Below are 19,860 nucleotides of genomic sequence, written 5' to 3' on the forward strand. Positions count from 1 at the left end.
AAGTTTGCCCAATAAATTACTAATACCTAAATAACAATATTTTAAGACCTTCAGGAAAAAAAGATATACTGTCTATTGCATCTATTGCACTATTGCATTTATTACTTCAAAGATATAAATGGCTCAACTTACTGTAAGCTGATAAACAAAATATTGCTTTAATTACAGGGCCTGTAAAGTATATTTAGTACTATGATGACTTGAGTTTCCTGTAGAGAGTATCTTCCTCAATCCTCATTCTTCAGACCACCCATTAGTGTATTTATTTCCTTGATTATTTCAGTTTCATGTAGTAAATTAATACAAACTTTACTCTGCTTGATTCATATTTTCAGCAGGCATTTAACTATGCGAAAGTATTTATTTTTATTGACAGAGCAGTTCTTCTTCACTAACTTTTTGTCCTGAATTTAGAAAACTCATTTATACTGCATAAAATGCCAAGGAACAGAAGGTCACTGACCTTTGTAAGGGTCTGCCCTGAGAATCTGAAGGTCCACCTGTTAACTAATTATAGTCTTCATACTGATTTAGGGCACCCCTTACACTTTTCCAAGCACAAGTAATCTCCTTGAGCAAGAAAAAAAAACATTGCCAGTGACATCTGTGAGTGTAAATCTATTTCTGATAACTACTTAAAGTCTACAGATCACATTAAATGCCATTACACAATATCAAAATCATGAAATTGATTTACATTATCTTCTTTGCAAGAAATACTTGGGTTAATATATTGTACATGTAATGGTTAATGTAACTGATGTCTTTATGACTGTCCAATATGACTGATTTATATCAGAATTAAATTAATGCTATTGTCTGGGGGTTGTTTTTAATTGCTTTTGTTACAGTTTGAAAGCATTTCCTCTCTTTCCAGTTTTTAATTTTGTATGATATATTGACTCAGTGAGTTTAATTTCTTTCTTATTTTATCACACAATTAAAATATACATATTCTACCAAATAAATACTAGTGAAGCTTTATCCCGTTTGTAGTGCACAGTCTAATCTGCTGAAGAACATTATAAATAGAATAAGAAAGGGCCAAGTGCTGTTCAGATCACTAAATTCCACCACCACCAAAGTGTATGACAGGTTATAAGAGGGCAGAACTAATGATAATGACATGCCTGGTTGTTATTAGTCAAACTGTGTTACACAGCTGAGACCATAATAATAAAACAAAGGTCTGAATCACCTATTATTACACTTTGTTACTGATGTTTTTTATCTTTCAACTTCTGAGAACTTCAAAATAGCTACAAAACATAATTTTCTTTCCCTTCCAGTAAGTCAGACAACAGTGATGATGTTCTAAATCGACACCAATACTGGCAACGTTCTTCACGAAAGGTTGCATCCTCTTCCCATGGCCCAGTGTTTAAAAAATCAACCCACTGTCATTTGTATAGACAGCTAATGCTGAAAATAACCATTCAGTGATCATATTACCACAACGCCTTCTGAACACAGAAGTTCTCTCAGGCCACCTGTCCATTCTTTTCCCACTCAGAGTCTGCAAATGGTCAACTTTTGACTTTGCCCTAAACAGTATAAACCAAATTGAAGGAACTCACTCAAAATCAAAACCTCCTCATACCCCTTTTTACAGTTCAGTGTGTTTTATTAGTAAACAAGAATGAAGACATCAGCCAAATTAAATATTGTCTGACAAAACATTTATAAGCACTCTTAGTTTTTATCCCCAACCCTGCCTCATATTTTGCCACTCTACCCTTTTAAATCTTCAATGTTTTACAATGCAATCAGTGTCTCCATCTGCTGGCACCCTGTGTAGCGCTTTTAGAAATATCCTGTTATGTTTTAATAAGTACAATATCAGGAGACCAGCATGTACTGAATGGAAGAACAATGTGCATAAGCCAGAAAAAGCTAGAAAATAACCCATGATTACATTATATGTCTCTTACTTTGCAGTTAGATCAGATGAGCAGACACCTGAATCGCATTAAAAGCATTTTGAACAATTAGGGAGAACAATTTTCAGTTACTATTTATACAATTAAAGCTATTTAGTTATGAATCCAGTTTTTCAGCTTTTAGAGCACATTCAATGGACACTTGAACTGAAATATAAATATCGATTCAATAATAACAACACTACTCAGAATAATGATTATTACAACAACATACAGTAGCAAAATAAACAGCAACACCAAGAACTTTTAATACTTTATTGATACAATATTTGAATAAAGAATGGCTAAAATATTTGCTAAATATTTCAATAGAATATATATTACAAATAAGATCATTTTAAAATGTTATTTGAATGTATTTGCGTTAGAAATAAAAATGTATACTTTGATCTCATTTTGCCTGTTTACTTGGGTATTCTCTAACACTTTCATTAATTATGTGAAAAGTCTCACACCCACAACAGTCCTTGGTGTTTCTAAAAATAATCTTTCCTTGGAGTTGAAAAAGATTTCTTTAAACAGGTTCCTCCTAACTTAAAAGAAGACCATATATAGGGTAACGTAAAGATGGCAACAGAAAGGGCCCTGTATAAAAAGAGGTCAGAGTGGCAATTCTCCTTGTCATCTTACAACTCTCGGTAAGTCCATCTAGCTATCTAGCTGTAAAGTTACTGTATTGCATGTCAGGAAAAACTGAAAAGCATTTGTTTGTTTTATTTTTGTTCTTACACTAGGTTATCGCCTTGGAAGGCATAAGTTTTTCATTTTACTTCGGAATATTACAAGGTAAGTTGTTTTCAAATTCTTATAGAAAGAGACATTAATAGCAGTCTCTGCAAGCTACTGTAGGTGATAAAACAAATGGCCTGTGAATATTGTGCAGTTTTTGGCGTTTGGGTTGAGCTGTGGGAGGGATGAGCAATATACAGAAATTAGAAGGAAAGTACTGTCAGTCCTTCCTCCTTTAAGAACAAATGCGCACTTTTGCAATCCAGGTGCGAAGAGACATCAGTCAGAAACTATGCGTAATAAGCGAAACCAATATTTTCATTAATTGCTTTAGCTTTAAGAGCAAGTAGTGCTGTTTTAAAGTGTCTTATCCTGTGGTCTTCCTCTTACTAGTAAGGTTTTCTTACACGTTCGTTGTCGCTGTCTTTTTAAACTGTGCTTTGATGCGAACACGCAGTTACAGTAAGGCTTTTAGTTTATTCGCCATACAGTATGTTACTCTTTAACAATAGCGTATCACATATTTTAATGTTTTTGTAAAAAAGCAGAATTTTGATACATGATTTTAGTTCTTTAGACATAAATCAAAGGATGGACATGTTTTCTAACGTCTATTAGTATAGAGTATTACTGTATGATCAGTGTGGTCGACTTGAAGCACTGCGTCCAAGCTTTAGCACAGTGGTCTCCAGAACCCCAGTCTAGCAGGTTTTTACAGGTACAGTAACTGCGCTGTACAGTAGCTTGATTGTAAACAGCATTCATAAGTCCAGCATATCTATAAAATGCTTTGACTGTGGTGAAGGTGAAGTTAGTGTACTTGATCTGTGATAAAAACAAAAATTATCTTTATTTGAGCTCAAGATTACTTTACTATTTATAATTGTTAATTATTACAGTACAGGTATCTACAGTATGTGCTCTTTGTACATGTACTGTATAACATATTGAACAGAGGCTGAAAACTGTCGAGCTAATGTCCCTGTATAGTACATTTTTTATCACATATTATTTGGGTCATAGAGAAAAAATAATAAAACCAGCTTAATTTGTATGTTATGATTAGCAGCAAATCACCATCATGAGTGGCGACTCGGAGATGTCTATTTTTGGCGAAGCTGCCAAGTACCTGCGCAAGTCGGAGAAGGAAAGATTGGAAGCACAGAGTCGGGCCTTTGACGCCAGAACTGCCTGCTTTGTGGACGATGACAAGGAGCTCTACGTTAAGGGCGTCATCCAGAGTAAGGAGGGTGGCAAAGTCACCGTCAAAACTGAGGATAACAGAGTAAGTTTAATGCAGTTTGTGATCAGTCGTAAATCCCTGTCAATTATATTTGAAATCTCTTGTCATTCACATTCTCATCCTCTTATTTATTTCAATATTCAGACAGTGACCGTGAAGGATAACCAGGTTTACCCACTGAACCCTCCCAAGTTCGATAAAATTGAGGACATGGCAATGATGACCCACCTGAACGAGCCTTGTGTGCTGTATAACCTCAAAGAGCGTTACGCAGCCTGGATGATTTACGTATGTTTTTACATATCACATTTAAATAGATTAGTAAATAGTTAGTATTGTTTTAGCAATTATAAGTATATAGAACCTAAAACGCTGATTAATGATACCTGTTCATTATTTTCAGACATACTCTGGTCTTTTCTGCGTCACTGTCAACCCGTATAAGTGGCTGCCTGTGTACAATCCCGAGGTTGTTTCTGCGTATAGAGGCAAGAAGCGCATGGAGGTGCCTCCACACATTTTCGCCCTGTCTGACAACGCCTACCAGTTTATGCTGACTGGTAAGAACAGACGTTTGAAGTCTCATGAACTCTAAACCCGCAACTGGACTGAAATAAACAATGTTCTATGTACAAAAATATAAAAAAATAAACCTTTTAAATACCTTTAGTTGTCATTGTAGGAAACTATCTTTTTAACGTTTAAACTGTTTTTTTTTCTAAACGCAGACCGTGAAAACCAGTCTATTTTAATCACGTAAGTATATTTTAAATAAACTTTTCTGTATCGTTTAAGCCAATAAATAAATTGTGCTTATAATTAACTTGGACTGTCTTGTTTTGCCAGTGGAGAATCTGGTGCTGGAAAGACTGTGAACACAAAACGTGTCATCCAGTACTTTGCCACCATTGCGACATCTGGAGACAAAAAGAAGGCCGAGTACACTAGCAAGATGAAGGTTAGACTTTTAAACACACCATTTTATTAGCTTTACGAATATGATTTTCAGCTGGTAGTGCTTCAATCATTTATTAATGGTTTTATCCCCTACAGGGAACTCTGGAAGATCAAATCATCCAGGCCAACCCTCTGTTAGAAGCCTTTGGTAATGCCAAGACAGTGAGAAATGACAACTCTTCACGTTTCGTAAGTTTTGTGCCAGCTCATAATTTATTTTATATGGTGTTTCCCTTATAAACAAAGTACTACATTGTGATTGCTATGGCTTTTACCATAGTTTTGCAGTGGTGTTCTAATATCTCAACATGTCTCACTCTGTGCTTTACTGGACTATAAGAATACCAAGGTGTACTAAAGGAATCATTTTGTCACTGAAAATGTGTATTTATTTTAGATTGTACTATATTTAAGTATTGTACCTTTATATATATAAAAATGGGCAAGTATACTTGTCAGTTTTCTATTTGGTTTAATAAAAAGTAATAAATGATAAAACATTAATGATAAAGTGAAGAGTACCACCACTCCCCTTATTCATACATTCATTTATTACTAGGGGTGTCCTACTGGGCTACACCAATGGCATTGGAAGCAAGGAAAAATATTGTTTTTTTTAAATCATGTAAAATATTTAATTAGAACTGAAATAGATTAGTTTAAAAAGACAACTACACATAGAGTACCTGCCAAATAATTAAGTTTGTGGTTGTCAGGTTTGCTTTGGGCTCTATCAGAAGCATAGACAGGTACTAAAGTGTTTTGATCTTATTTTGACTAACAGGGCAAATTCATCAGAATTCACTTCGCAGCAACAGGCAAACTGTCTTCCGCTGATATTGAAACATGTAAGTACAGCAGCCTATGACAAAGAAAGCATTTAGACTCAGACTTGTCTCTGTAAATTTTAAATACACAATTCATGTACAACAGATTTGCTGGAAAAGTCAAGAGTTACATTTCAACTGTCGTCTGAAAGAAACTACCACATTTTCTACCAACTGACATGCAACAAAAAACCGGAACTCATTGGTGAGTATCCAACTTAAATATTTTATTTAGCCTTTTGGTAAGATTATTTTAACAAAGGGCATTCAATTTTAAAGGGCAGCCTTTAAAAAATGCATTTGTGCTTTCTTTCCTAGAAATGCTTCTTATCAGTTCCAACCCTTATGACTTTACCTACATCAGCCAGGGTGAAGTTGCTGTGAAGAGTATTGATGATGCAGCAGAGCTGATGGCCACCGATGTAAGTAGAATGGCAATCAGATATCACAGCATGTCTCAGGTATTGGTCTCTTGGTAATAGTCCCTTACGATGATATTATTCTGTTTATCTATGCAGGAAGCCATTGATATTCTTGGTTTCAGTGCTGATGAGAAAAATGGTATCTACAAGCTCACTGGCGCTGTGATGCACTATGGTAACCTGAGGTTCAAGCAGAAGCAGCGTGAGGAGCAGGCTGAGCCTGATGGCACTGAGGGTAAACAGCATCTTAAAACAAATGCCAACATGTTACAAGACCACAAAGTTAAAACTTTTACACCATTTACATCAATGTTTGAATAATTTTATTCCCCAAATTTTGAATTCAGAGCAGATTCTTTTGTTTGTTTTGATTTGTTGACTTTAATGCTGCAATAAGAACTTTGTTTGATTTATAAAGTACACTGCAATTAACTATGGATATTCCTTTTAAAGGAATATTACAGTTGTGTACTGGTGTTAGACTCCTGTATTTGCTAGACAAGACTGCTTATTACTGAATGCAATCAGTTGAATTGGGTTGGGAAGCTGAGAGTTTCCTGCCCACGGTAATGCACAGTATAGATTTCGGAATAAATCCTAAACAGAATAGAAAAATGAGCTTCACGTGTTGTACTAATTTGATATTTAAAGTATACATGGAAACTATACTGTAGGTACAGTACCTTCATTACTAATCACTATATAAATCAATCCATCTTTGTCTTTATGCAGTATAACACATTTTATGAAAATAATCACCTTAAAGTACTGAACAAAAGAATAAATAAGAGATGCAAATGTAAAAGCAAATACAATTTGTTTTTAAATTTAAATGTGAATTAATTGGAAAGGAAAAGTTTAAAAACTATAAATACCTACGTATACTCTATATAAGCTAGAAAAGCTTTAAACTCTTTTAACAGCATTATTGCCTCCATTCTATGATACTTAGGATTTGTTCTATGAAACCAGTAATTACAACAAATATAAAATAAAAAATGATTTAATCAATATAAAACAGGCTATGCACAGGGTCATTATTCAGAGCTAGAACATACTGTACTGTAGTTATGGATAACTGTAACTCAGACAGGCTGAGATCTAAATGTAAAAATCAATGGCCACTTTTTTCTGACTGATTATATGATATGTTTCATGCTTTTTGTGGAAAAAATAGTTAGGATTGAAATATTTTTTTCACTAATTATTAGGTTTTGTCTTTTTTGGTTTACAGTGGCTGATAAAGCAGCTTACCTGATGGGCCTGAACTCATCTGAATTTCTCAAGTGTTTGTGCTACCCCAGAGTGAAGGTTGGGAATGAGTATGTCACTAAGGGACAGAGTGTCCAACAGGTAAATTATGTCTTTTTGTTGTTTAAAGTATAGGTGAGATGTAGAGAACATGATCAACTTAACCAGTATATCACAATTTCCAGTCTTGCTGTTTTTGTGAAGTGTGTTATTATTCTTAACTAACTAATGTTTCACCCATATCTATGTCAGGTGTATAACTCCGTTGGTGCTCTGGGCAAGTCTGTCTATGAGAAGATGTTCTTGTGGATGGTGATCCGTATAAACCAGCAGCTGGACACTAAACAGCCCAGGCAGCAGTTCATTGGAGTTCTGGATATTGCTGGCTTTGAGATTTTTGATGTAGGTTTAGAAGTCTTTTTAATATATGTTATAAGTTAATGTTGGCCATAGTCTAGTTTTTTAATATGGTTATTCATGTTTCAATTCTTTTCTCTTTTCTAGTTCAATACATTGGAACAGCTGTGCATCAACTTTACCAATGAGAAGTTGCAACAATTTTTCAACCATCACATGTTTGTACTGGAACAAGAAGAGTACAAGAAAGAGGGAATTGATTGGGAGTTCATTGACTTCGGCATGGACTTGGCTGCCTGCATTGAGCTCATTGAAAAGGTATGCAACACTGTATGTCTTTTGTCTTTTGGACATGCAATATTTATGCAGAACATGTGCAAATGTTAGATCTCTTATGCACTGTAACATTTAATATTCTTTAGTTAAAATAGGAATTATGCATAAACCAGAATTTACACATTTAATACATCTGTGCAAGTTATGATCTGTGCACATCTTGTTATGAATGATAGTTTATGCTTAGCATGAAATTGTTACAGCTTTACAATTTATCTGCCATCTTAAATCAGACTATTGAAAGTGTTTCAAATAAAAAAATAAAACAGATGGTTATCCATACATGACTCAGGCAAGCAGACAATTCTTGACAAACTGACCTACAGTAGGCACATTTACTGATATACATTTTCAGTTTGCTTTTCTACAATTAATTTCTTTATTTACATTGATTTTACCCAGCCAATGGGCATTTTCTCCATCCTTGAAGAGGAGTGCATGTTCCCCAAGTCTACAGACACCTCCTTCAAGAACAAGCTCTACGACCAGCATCTTGGAAAATCTGCCTGTTTCCTGAAACCCAAGCATGTCAAAGGCAAGGCTGAGGCCCACTTCTCCCTGGGGCACTACGCAGGCACAGTGGACTACAACATCAGTGGCTGGCTTGAGAAGAACAAGGACCCTCTGAATGAGTCTGTTGTGCAGCTGTACCAGAAATCCTCTTTGAAACTCCTATCTTTCCTGTACTCCAGCTATGCTGGTGATGGTAAATAAACTATCTCTTCATTTAATTTATTTTGAAAACCTGTAAATAAATAAATTTAACCAGTGTTGAGAATCTTTAAGTACTTAAACTTTCTTTCTATTAGATGCTGGTGCTAAAAAGGGAGGAAAGAAGAAGGGATCATCATTTCAGACAGTGTCTGCACTTTTCAGGGTAAGATACTGACAAGAATCATACTCTTGATATTAAATTACTCAATGTGCCTAAAACTCATTCTTTTTTACTTTTCTTGCTGCAGGAAAATCTTAACAAGCTGATGTCTAACTTGAAAACAACTCATCCTCACTTTGTGCGCTGTTTGATTCCTAATGAAACTAAAACACCAGGTGAAAATATTTATCGCAGAAAGATGCATAATACATTTCATTGATAACATCTAAACTGGAACAATTACTCATATATTGAGCTCTCCACATACAGGTGCTATGGAGAACCACCTTGTAGTACACCAGTTGAGGTGTAACGGTGTGCTGGAAGGAATCAGAATTTGCAGGAAGGGATTCCCAAGCAGAATCCAATATGGAGACTTCAAACAAAGGTATATATTTCACAAAATTTGATTTTCTTCAATGTTCTTAAACAGAAATCACTTTGCTGACATAAGTAATGTTTAAATAACAATATTTTAAGTTTAGTGGAGGCCTAAGCAGGGTTCAAGAAATATACATATACTGTATAAAGTAGACACCATTGCATTTCTTTCATGCTATGTCTCTTTCAGAGATATAAATGGCTCCATTTAAGTTGATAAACAAAATATCACATTAATTACAGGGCCTGAAGAAAAGTATATTTAATACTATATCTTGTATAGTCATCTTTGATTACTCGAGGTCCCCATCTTTACTGTAGAGTATTCTCCTCATTCATCAGATGACCTATTGGTGTATTTATTTCCTTGCTTATTTCAGGTTATTGTAGCAAATTAATACAAACTTTACTCTTCTGATTCATATTTACTGCAGACATTTAACTATATGAAAAGGAAATACATATTTTTATTGACCAATTAGGTCTTCCTCACTAACTTTTTGTCCTGAATTTAGAAAACTCATTTATAGAGCATAAAATGCCAAGGAACAGAAGGTCACTGACCTTTGTAAGGGTCTGCCCTGAGAATCTGAAGGTCCACCTGTTAACTAATTATAGTCTGCATAGACACTTAGAGACTGATTTAGGGCAAGCCTCACACTTTGCCAAGCACAAATAGTCTCCTTGAGCAAGGAAAAAAACATTGCCAGTGACATTTGTGACATTTGTGACATTTGTGAGTGTAAATCTAATTTTGATAACAGCTAAAAGTCTACAGATCATGTTAAAAAAACTTCAAAAGCCATCAAGGAATATTAAAATCATTAAATTATTTTGAATCAAATTCAATTTGATTTTTGAATTGTTATTGGTTGTTATTGATTTTAATATTTTGTACTTGTAACAGCTAATGTAACAAGTTTTTAAGGCTAATATGATTGATTTAGGAACAAGTAAAGAAGGACAGTGTTTTGGCTGTAAAGTCTTCTTCAGGTGTCAAACTTTTTGTCCTGAATTTGGAAATTTAAAAATAATATATAATATTAGAAATATTATGATTGACTTATACCAGAATTAAATTGATAACATTCTCCTGGGGGTTGTTTTTAATTGCTTTTGTTACAATTTGGAAGCATTACCTCTCCTTCCATTTTTACTCTTGTATAATATAGTCAGCGAGTTTAATTTCATTCTTATTTTATCACACAATTAAAATATACATATTCTACCAAATAAATAACAAAGTGGAGCATTAATAACATCTTATTCACATCCTGTTTCAGATACAGGGTCCTAAATGCAAGTGCTGTGCCTGAAGGTCAGTTCATGGACAACAAGAAGGCATCTGAGAAGCTGCTGGGATCCATTGATATTGATCACACTCAGTACAAGTTTGGACATACTAAAGTAAGTGCTTGGTTCTTTATACAGTTTCAAGAGAAAATAGATCTGGACACTTGATCCATGGATTATTTTGGATTTTTTTGCTTTTCAGGTGTTCTTCAAAGCTGGTCTTCTTGGTATTCTTGAGGAAATGAGAGATGAACGTTTGGCTCAGCTTGTAACTTGCATTCAGTCTGTTTGCCGGGGAAATCTGATGAGAAATGAGTTCAAGAAAATGATGGAGAGAAGGTGAGTAGTCTGAAAAAGAGATCACCACTTACCAAAATAATATGTAGATGACCTAACTCAGTGCTCTATAGATTATAGATTAACTGTAGATTAGTGCTATAGTTTAACTCATTTTTCTATAGAAACTGATAACTATCAGTTGGGACATTTTTAGAGAAGAGTTTAGGTTATATTCATAAGGGACCATTATCTGTTTAGAAACACTTGATTTGGTACTGTAACTATCTTTTACTATTCTTCTAAAACAACAGGGAGTCTCTGTTTACCATCCAATATAACATCCGCTCATTCATGAATGTGAAACACTGGCCATGGATGAAGTTGTACTTCAAGATCAAACCTCTTCTGAAGAGTGCAGAGGCTGAGAAGGAGATGGCCAACATGAAGGAAGAGTTTGCCAAGTGCAAGGAAGACCTGGCCAAATCAGAAGCCAGAAGAAAGGAGCTTGAAGAGAAAATGGTTTCCATTATTCAAGAGAAGAATGACTTGTTTATTCAAGTTCAAGCAGTATGTTATAAAATATTAGTATAATAAAATACTCTTGATTTATTTTGTTTTTTTCAAATTCTTATGCAATTAGATTCAATATTAATCTAAATTCTACTTTTACCTAAAGGAAGCAGACAACTTGACAGATGCTGAAGAAAGGTGTGAAGGCCTCATTAAGAGCAAAATACAGCTTGAGGCCAAACTGAAAGAGATAACAGAAAGACTGGAGGATGAAGAGGAAAGTAATGCTGAGCTGACAGCCAAGAAGAGGAAACTGGAGGATGAGTGCTCTGAGCTCAAGAAAGACATTGATGACTTAGAGCTCACCTTGGCCAAAGTGGAGAAGGAGAAGCATGCAACTGAAAACAAGGTAAATATAATACTTTTTAAGTAAATTACCTGCTTATTAGAAATAAGAAGGGTTGTTTCAATTAAACCCATTTCAATACACAGGTGAAAAACCTCACTGAAGAGATGGGTTCACTTGATGAGAACATCTCTAAGCTATCCAAGGAGAAGAAGGCTCTTCAGGAGGCCCACCAGCAGACACTTGATGATCTGCAAGTGGAGGAAGACAAAGTCAATACTTTGAATAAAGCGAAGACAAAGCTGGAGCAGCAAGTGGATGATGTGAGTTTAAATATACTTGTTTCTTTAAGTAGGAAGTATTGGATCTCAAGTATCTAAAATATTTAAATTAAAATAATAACTGTTTAAACAAAATGTGTTAGTTATACATTTTATTTGTTGGTTGTCTTCCAAAGCTGTTTTGTCCTCTCATGCAAAATGTTTTGAAAAGAATTGAGTTTATTCAACCTATTAATGTTTAATTTTAGCTCGAAGGTTCACTGGAACAAGAGAAGAAAATTCGCCTTGACCTTGAGAGAGCCAAGAGAAAGTTGGAGGGTGATCTGAAGCTGGCTCAAGAATCGATTATGGACCTGGAAAACGAAAAGCAGCAGATGGAAGAGAAACTGAAGAAGTATGTGGTTTTTGATATTGCACACAATAGTTGAACAATATTGCATCGAATAAAGAAAACATTTATTTAATCTTTGGTGGTGTTAGGAACTTAACAAATGCTCACTGTTTGCACATCATAAAGGACAATTGCTTTAGGTATATTCCAAAATATTCTTCTATTTTAATTCCTTCTATAACAGGAAAGACTTTGAAGTTACACAGCTGCAAGGAAGAATTGAAGATGAACAAGTTCTTGGGTCTCAACTGCAGAAGAAAATTAAGGAATTACAGGCAAGTTACAGGTTATTTGTTTTTCTAATGAATGGGATGTGACCTGGGACTTACCTGTAATTTCATATTGTTAGGCTCGTATTGAAGAACTTGAAGAAGAAATTGAGGCTGAACGTGCTGCTCGGGCCAAAGTTGAGAAGCAGAGGGCTGATCTCTCCAGGGAACTAGAGGACATCAGTGAAAGACTTGAAGAAGCTGGAGGAGCAACTTCTGCCCAGATTGAGATGAACAAGAAACGTGAAGCTGAGTTCCAGAAGCTCCGCCGTGACCTTGAAGAGGCCACTCTGCAGCATGAAGCCACAGCGGCGGCTCTCCGCAAGAAGCATGCTGACACAGTAGCAGATCTTGGGGAGCAGATTGACAACCTGCAGCGAGTCAAACAGAAGCTTGAAAAGGAGAAGAGTGAGCTGAAAATGGAAGTGGATGATCTTTCAAGTAACATGGAGGCAGTTTCCAAATCCAAAGTGGGTCATATTTTCTTTCATATTGTTTTTAATTGTTTGCTTCTCTGTACTGTAGTTTGTCATTTACTTCTGCATTTCCACCTGTTGTGTAGGCCAATCTTGAAAAGTTGTGCCACTCTTTGGAGGATCAGCTCCTGGAAGTCAAGGTCAAAGAAGATGAAAACCACAGACTGATCAATGATCTTACCGCTCAGAAATCACGCCTCCAGACAGAAAATGGTAAACCTGGCACATTTTTCATTAATACATATCAATTATATTAATAATCAAAAACACATTTTATAGTTTTGCTGTAAAATACAAAAAAGGATGTATTCAGAGTTTATTTGCTCTTTATCATTAATACAGGTGAACTTTATCGGCAGTTGGAGGAAAAGGAATCCTTGGTATCTCAGATGACTAGAGTGAAGCAAGCCTTCTCTCAGCAAATTGAAGAGCTTAAGCGGCAAAACGAAGAGGATACAAAGGTATATGTTCTTTCCAAGTGAGTGCTTGACTAGTTCACTTAAGACGTAGTTTACAAACACAAAATCTCTTTGTGTCTCACAACAGGCTAAAAATGCTTTAGCCCATGCTTTGCAGTCATCTCGACATGACTGTGACCTCCTGAGAGAACAGTTTGAAGAGGAACAGGAAGCCAAGGCTGAGCTGCAGCGCTCAATGTCCAAGGCCAACAGTGAAGTGGCTCAGTGGAGGACAAAATACGAGACTGATGCCATCCAGCGCACTGAGGAGCTTGAGGAGGCCAAGTAAGCCCCAACACTTATTTTGTCAACAACAAGAAGCTAGACAAACATTCTTTTAGTGCTTTAAAACTGTACACTTGGCTTTTTTTAGGAAAAAGCTGGCCCAACGCTTACAGGAAGCAGAGGAGGCTATTGAGGCTACAAATGCCAAGTGCTCTTCACTTGAGAAGACCAAGCAAAGGCTCCAGGGTGAAGTTGAGGATCTGATGATGGATGTGGAGAAAGCAAATGTTGCTGCTGCAATACTGGATAAGAAACAGAGGAACTTTGATAAGGTAGCTGTTGAATGATTTGTGCAAATTATATAGTATTGATGTGTCAAAAGATTACTAATAACAATTTTCACATTACAGTTAGATGTTTAAAAGATACAGACTAAGATGTTAATGACAAAACAAATTTTGCTTGTTTTCTAAGATCTTGGCAGAATGGAAGCAGAAGTATGAAGAAAGCCAAGCTGAACTGGAATCTGCTTTGAAGGAGGTTCGCTCCATGGGCACTGAGAATTTCAAGATGAAGAATGCTTATGAAGAATCACTGGAGCATCTTGAAACTCTGAAACGTGAAAACAAGAACCTGCAACGTAAGTTTGATAAGGGTGCAATTAAAGGCTTTGATATTTGACCTTTTTTTTATGATTCTTTTTCACTTTTTCATGCCTCTACAGTCACATGTTAACATATTAATATATGACTCATCAGTTTCAAACAAACCTCTTTGTGAGCCTCTTAGAGCAGGACATGACGTATCTTCTTAAATGTTCCGGAATATTTTAACCCTTGTCCCATTGCATGTTTCTTGAAAGATCTCAATTACAGTTGATCTTGTGATGAAAGTATTTTCTTGTTTGGTGGAATACAAGATATTAAATGTTTGCATGCACAATATCTTTATTTCTTTTTCAGAGGAGATTACAGATCTGACTGAGCAACTTGGGGAGAATGGTAAGAGCATCCATGAGCTAGAGAAGGCCAGGAAACAAGCAGAACAGGAAAGGGGAGAGATTCAGAGTGCCCTGGAGGAAGCTGAGGTACAAATATCACTGTTCATTTCTAATAATATGAATAGTATTTACAAAGCCTTACAATATGTGGCTTTAGCTAAGAACAAAATAAATGTGGTCTTGAGGTTAGGCAAAAAAACTGAAACAATGCTATTACAGGAAACTAAAAGTTTGTAAAAGTATCGTAAAATCTTAGAATCACAAAATGGCTATTAAACCAGTCTCTGCTTATGTAGTGGGTGAAAATAGATGAATTATGGCTGTGACTTGTTTAAAGGAGATCTACAATTTATATTCCAGGCATCTCTTGAACATGAAGAAGGCAAAATCCTCCGTGTGCAGTTAGAGCTCAACCAGGTGAAATCTGAAATTGACAGGAAGATCGCAGAGAAAGATGAGGAGATTGAGCAGCTAAAGAGGAACAACCAGAGAGTTATTGATACTCTTCAAAGCACTTTGGATGCTGAGGTCAGGAGCCGGAATGATGCCTTGAGAATGAAGAAGAAGATGGAGGGAGATCTCAATGAAATGGAAATTCAGCTAAGCCATGCCAACCGCCAGGCCAGCGAATCACAGAAACAACTGAGGAACATTCAAGCACAGCTTAAGGTTGGAAAACAATACCAATTTTACTAGGATGGCAACATCCAATAATTAAGTGCATTGAAAATGTTTATTGAGTGTTTTAGCTATAGTAAATTTGGCTTATCCTGCCTGGCTGAAGACCAAAAGGACAAGGAGGCTAGGACCTCATGCAGAATGGTGGAGAAGGGGTGTAGGAGGGATTCAAAAGATGAATACTAGAGAGAGAAGGTGCATATGTACTGTATAGTATTTATAAAATGAGGAAGTTACGTTAAAATGATTACAAATTAGGACAACTGAGGTCACTTGAATTTTTTTCATAAACCATTTAAAAGACCTATGGAGACTCCTCTACAAACTTTTAAAAATAAAGTAGCATAAATAATTAAAATAATATTTTTGGAGTTTATGTGATTGCACTGCATCTCATAATTCAGATGTAGCAATAGAGTGGAACTGTGCACTGGAAAGTAGCAACATTATTAATGTACTATTATTCAAGGAGGAGGAAAGCTTGTATATGAATTTACATATTTAGTACCTTAAAAATTAATGTTTAGGGGCTTGCTGTTCATAAACCTTGAAATAAACTGACATATAATGAAAGTTCAAAAGCTGTCCCAGTTGTTAAGTCTTATACTGTACAAGCATTATAAAGCTGGGATCTGTGTCAGGTCTTGTAGTAGACCCTATGCGATGCGGGAAGAGCTGGAGAAAACAGGAGGCGTGGTAAAATGAAATACACAGTGCACAAAATAATAGTGACAGTCCATGAGACAGTGAGAGGGGGAGACAAGGAATAGCATCCAAATCCAAACAGGTCTAAAGGCAGGTCAGGGCACAGTCCGAAAGTCCATCAGCGAGTAATCCATCCTGGGACGCGACAAGGTTAAAATCCCCGGGAAGGGGGAACACAGAAACAGACAAAACATGGAGGTCCAAGGGTGACCGGGTGAGATCCACCAGAACCGGGGCTCGGGAAGTGTCGGGGATGAGGCCTATGCCCTCAGGAGACGGACGTATTGTTTCCTGGTGCAAGGCAGGCCTTGCGACATCCTTACCCTAATGATGAGCCACGAGGACTGGAGGGGCTAGTCTTTAAATAATACACCTAAGAAGGTACACCTGGGGAGCTTAATAATCACAGGAACATTAAGAGGAGTAGTGGAGCGCCCTCTAGGGAGGGATGTTGGGCGTGACAGTTAGTGCTGTTTTAACTAAGGGAGTCTTCAATAATGTCTACACTACTGAAACAACCTTTGTATTCTAATTCAATAGGAGGCTCAGTTGCAGTTGGATGATGCCCTTAGAGGACAGGAGGACATGAAGGAACAGGTTGCCATGGTGGAGCGCAGGAACAACCTGATGCAGGCTGAGATTGAAGAAATGAGGGCTGCCCTGGAACAGACTGAAAGAGGCCGCAAAGTGGCTGAGCAGGAACTCCTAGACTCCAGTGAACGTGTGCAGCTGCTGCACTCTCAGGTACTATAAATGAGATTTAACATGAAAGAAACATAAGCAAAAAAAATATGAAACAATACATATGACAAATACTGATAATGAAATAATATATTTTCTGTAAATAAGAAATCAATAAAAAATAATTTAGGATTTAAATGGTCCATTTTCACTCCTTTCACAAGTGTCATTATTTGAGAAATAAATTATTATTCTGTATTATAATTTCTGTCTGTTCACATTTTCAAAGCATCTGATTAACAAAGCAAATCAATGTTTTTGGTTGACAAAACAACATTAATCTTAAGAAACGGAATGAAAATTATTTAAAAAATATGAACATTTTACAGCTATGGCTATAATTTTTAACTACTTAATCATGATTAAATCTGATTTATTTTCTTGTTCCAGAACACTAGTCTGATAAACAGCAAAAAGAAGCTGGAGAGTGATCTCACACAGTGCCAGGGAGAGATCGAAGATGCAATCCAGGAGGCCAGAAATGCTGAGGAGAAAGCCAAGAAGGCCATAACTGATGTATGTTCTAAAAGCATAATGTTTCTTTTGTACAATTATTACACTAATGACGTTCACAGATAAAGAACTGATGTGTTTGCATTACAGGCTGCCATGATGGCAGAGGAGCTGAAGAAGGAGCAGGACACCAGCGCTCACCTGGAGAGAATGAAGAAGAACCTGGAGGTCACAGTGAAGGACCTGCAGCACCGTCTGGATGAGGCTGAGCAGCTGGCAATGAAGGGTGGAAAGAAACAGCTCCAGAAGCTGGAAACCAGGGTGAGTTTGACATTAAATATAATTTTGTGCCCTGTAAAAAAGAATATCACAATTAAAAAAAAATCAAGAACAAAATCAAAAACGTAAAAATGTTGTCTTCTAATCTGCAACATCAAAATCCATCTTTGTTCTTCAGGTGCGAGAGCTGGAGAATGAGCTTGAAGCAGAGCAGAAACATGGAGCAGATGCCATTAAGGGTGTGCGCAAGTACGAACGAAGAGTCAAGGAGCTGACCTACCAGGTACAGCATATCAGTACAACACAAAACACAAAAAAATATATATAAAAACAGGTCTGCTGTTAATAACTGGCTAATCTTCCACACAGTGTGAAGAAGATAAGAAGACTGTTGCAAGACTGCAGGATCTTGTTGACAAGCTCCAGCTGAAGGTCAAGGCTTATAAGAGGCAGGCTGAGGAGGCTGTGAGTAATAATTATATTTTATATTGACTTAACTGGTCTAATAAAAAAACATCGGTAATTTGAGAAAATATTTGATTTTGTACATTGCTTTCTTGGAATTCTTTTCAATGAATGAATGTCCTTTGTAGGAGGAACAAGCGAACTCCCATCTCTCCAAGTTCAGAAAGGTGCAGCATGAGCTGGAAGAAGCTGAGGAGCGTGCTGACATCGCCGAGTCCCAGGTCAACAAGCTGAGAGCCAAGAGCCGAGATATTGGTGCCAAGGTAAATTCCGCATTACAGACACCATCTTCCAGAAGATGTGCTGTTCACTGGTGCATAACTGCAAACATTTCTTCCATGGTTTCCTTAATTAGAGGACTATTAAAAATGCACGGATGGGGGCTTCTGAGTAACTGAACCAGGAAAAGCAATTGTTTAGAATGAAAATTCCACTATATAGTCCAGATTGCACGTGATTGTTTGCCAAAGGTTGAATACTGTATGAAGGAGATTCCTCAAAACACCAGCACATAGCTGGCTGACCAACCATGGGGATGTGGTAGGATTGAGTCACTAAAGATATCTTTAGCTTGACACACAATGGCAGCCTCTGAGACTTGTCTGTGAGCCTATAATATATCAGTGCTGTGAGCAAGAGTTGTATCACTCTTCCAATCAGAATTCAATGCTATCAGTGGTAGCCACATCACCCCTCTGATCAGTGCTATCTCTCCTGTACGGCACCATGGAACTGTCTATGTGAAAATAAATTACATGTGGCTTGAGTACACATTTAAGAAGAAAGCATGCATTTCCTTTGTCCATCTTTGCTCCTTAAAGGAGATTTGGGAATGTGCAGAGAAAAATATGTAATAATTCTTAATATTTAAATAATTCTTAAATACATAAACTGCATATCTCTGTAAAGGAGACAATTTAACAACAAAATATGAAGATAATAAAATGAGAAAAATAAATCTTAATTTTAGGATTTTTGAAATCTACTTCCTGTGGATTCTTAGCCCTTTTCTTACAAAGATTTAGTATCCATTTCTGTTCAGTGTGCTGTCCACTTACTTTTATTCAACATGAGACACTTTATGCTCTCTTAAGTATTTGTATTATATGTATTGTTGTTAGACCTTTATTATGTGTCTTTTTGTAAGTTATGTAGTTACAATAGGACACTTTTAGTAACTGTCTCTAAAGTACTGAAATAGCTTCAAATAAGTTATACCCAGCATTTGTCATATTTAATCATTTAACTAATGATGGCTATATAAAGTCGGAATTGGAAGAGTGGGTCACATATTCAGTACATTAGTTAGGTAAAGACCTATACCTTAAATATTGATTCGATTTCCCATTGATGCATAGAAAAAAAAATTAAAACATCTTTCTTTTTTTCTGTTTTTACAGGGAAAGGAAGAGTAAGAAGTGGACGTTTATTGCTATTGCTGAAATCCACAAAATGTGAATTTCTTTGTGTTGTTTTTTTCATATACATACTGATTGGAATAAATAAAGAATTCTTAATGACTTTTTGGGAGCTATGTAATTTATTTTTATGTATATATAATTATCACTATAAACATTGAAAAGTTAAGTCTATTCTGACCAGCTTAGCGTAATATCAATTCCAGATGTTTGTGGAACCAACAGCAGTTTACATATCACTGTGTATGATCTGGGTAGAAGTCTAATATTTTCATG

General features: G+C 36.2%; 1 protein-coding gene across 1 annotated transcript; it reads left to right on the plus strand.

Annotated features, from left to right (window-relative positions):
- The first annotated feature begins 3,750 nt into the window (after positions 1 to 3,750).
- On the plus strand, positions 3,751 to 19,624 carry LOC148824042 (myosin-4-like). Its single transcript, XM_088928167.1, has 39 exons — positions 3,751 to 3,954; positions 4,057 to 4,200; positions 4,316 to 4,472; positions 4,641 to 4,668; positions 4,759 to 4,870; positions 4,966 to 5,058; positions 5,654 to 5,717; positions 5,803 to 5,901; positions 6,015 to 6,118; positions 6,215 to 6,353; positions 7,353 to 7,471; positions 7,622 to 7,771; positions 7,874 to 8,044; positions 8,465 to 8,768; positions 8,872 to 8,939; positions 9,025 to 9,112; positions 9,207 to 9,324; positions 10,601 to 10,724; positions 10,813 to 10,949; positions 11,201 to 11,456; positions 11,566 to 11,808; positions 11,892 to 12,068; positions 12,275 to 12,420; positions 12,602 to 12,692; positions 12,767 to 13,156; positions 13,249 to 13,375; positions 13,505 to 13,623; positions 13,709 to 13,905; positions 13,994 to 14,177; positions 14,320 to 14,485; positions 14,808 to 14,932; positions 15,206 to 15,514; positions 16,769 to 16,972; positions 17,360 to 17,485; positions 17,573 to 17,743; positions 17,880 to 17,984; positions 18,071 to 18,166; positions 18,295 to 18,479; positions 19,567 to 19,624. Exons 1-39 carry the CDS (start codon positions 3,751 to 3,753, stop codon positions 19,622 to 19,624), a joined length of 5,898 nt encoding a protein of 1,965 aa, XP_088784293.1.
- The last annotated feature ends 236 nt before the right edge of the window (positions 19,625 to 19,860 follow it).

This window comes from Atractosteus spatula, chromosome 11 (assembly GCF_055471065.1).
Source record: "Atractosteus spatula isolate fAtrSpa1 chromosome 11, fAtrSpa1.hap1, whole genome shotgun sequence".
NCBI classification, from domain to species: domain Eukaryota; kingdom Metazoa; phylum Chordata; class Actinopteri; order Semionotiformes; family Lepisosteidae; genus Atractosteus; species Atractosteus spatula.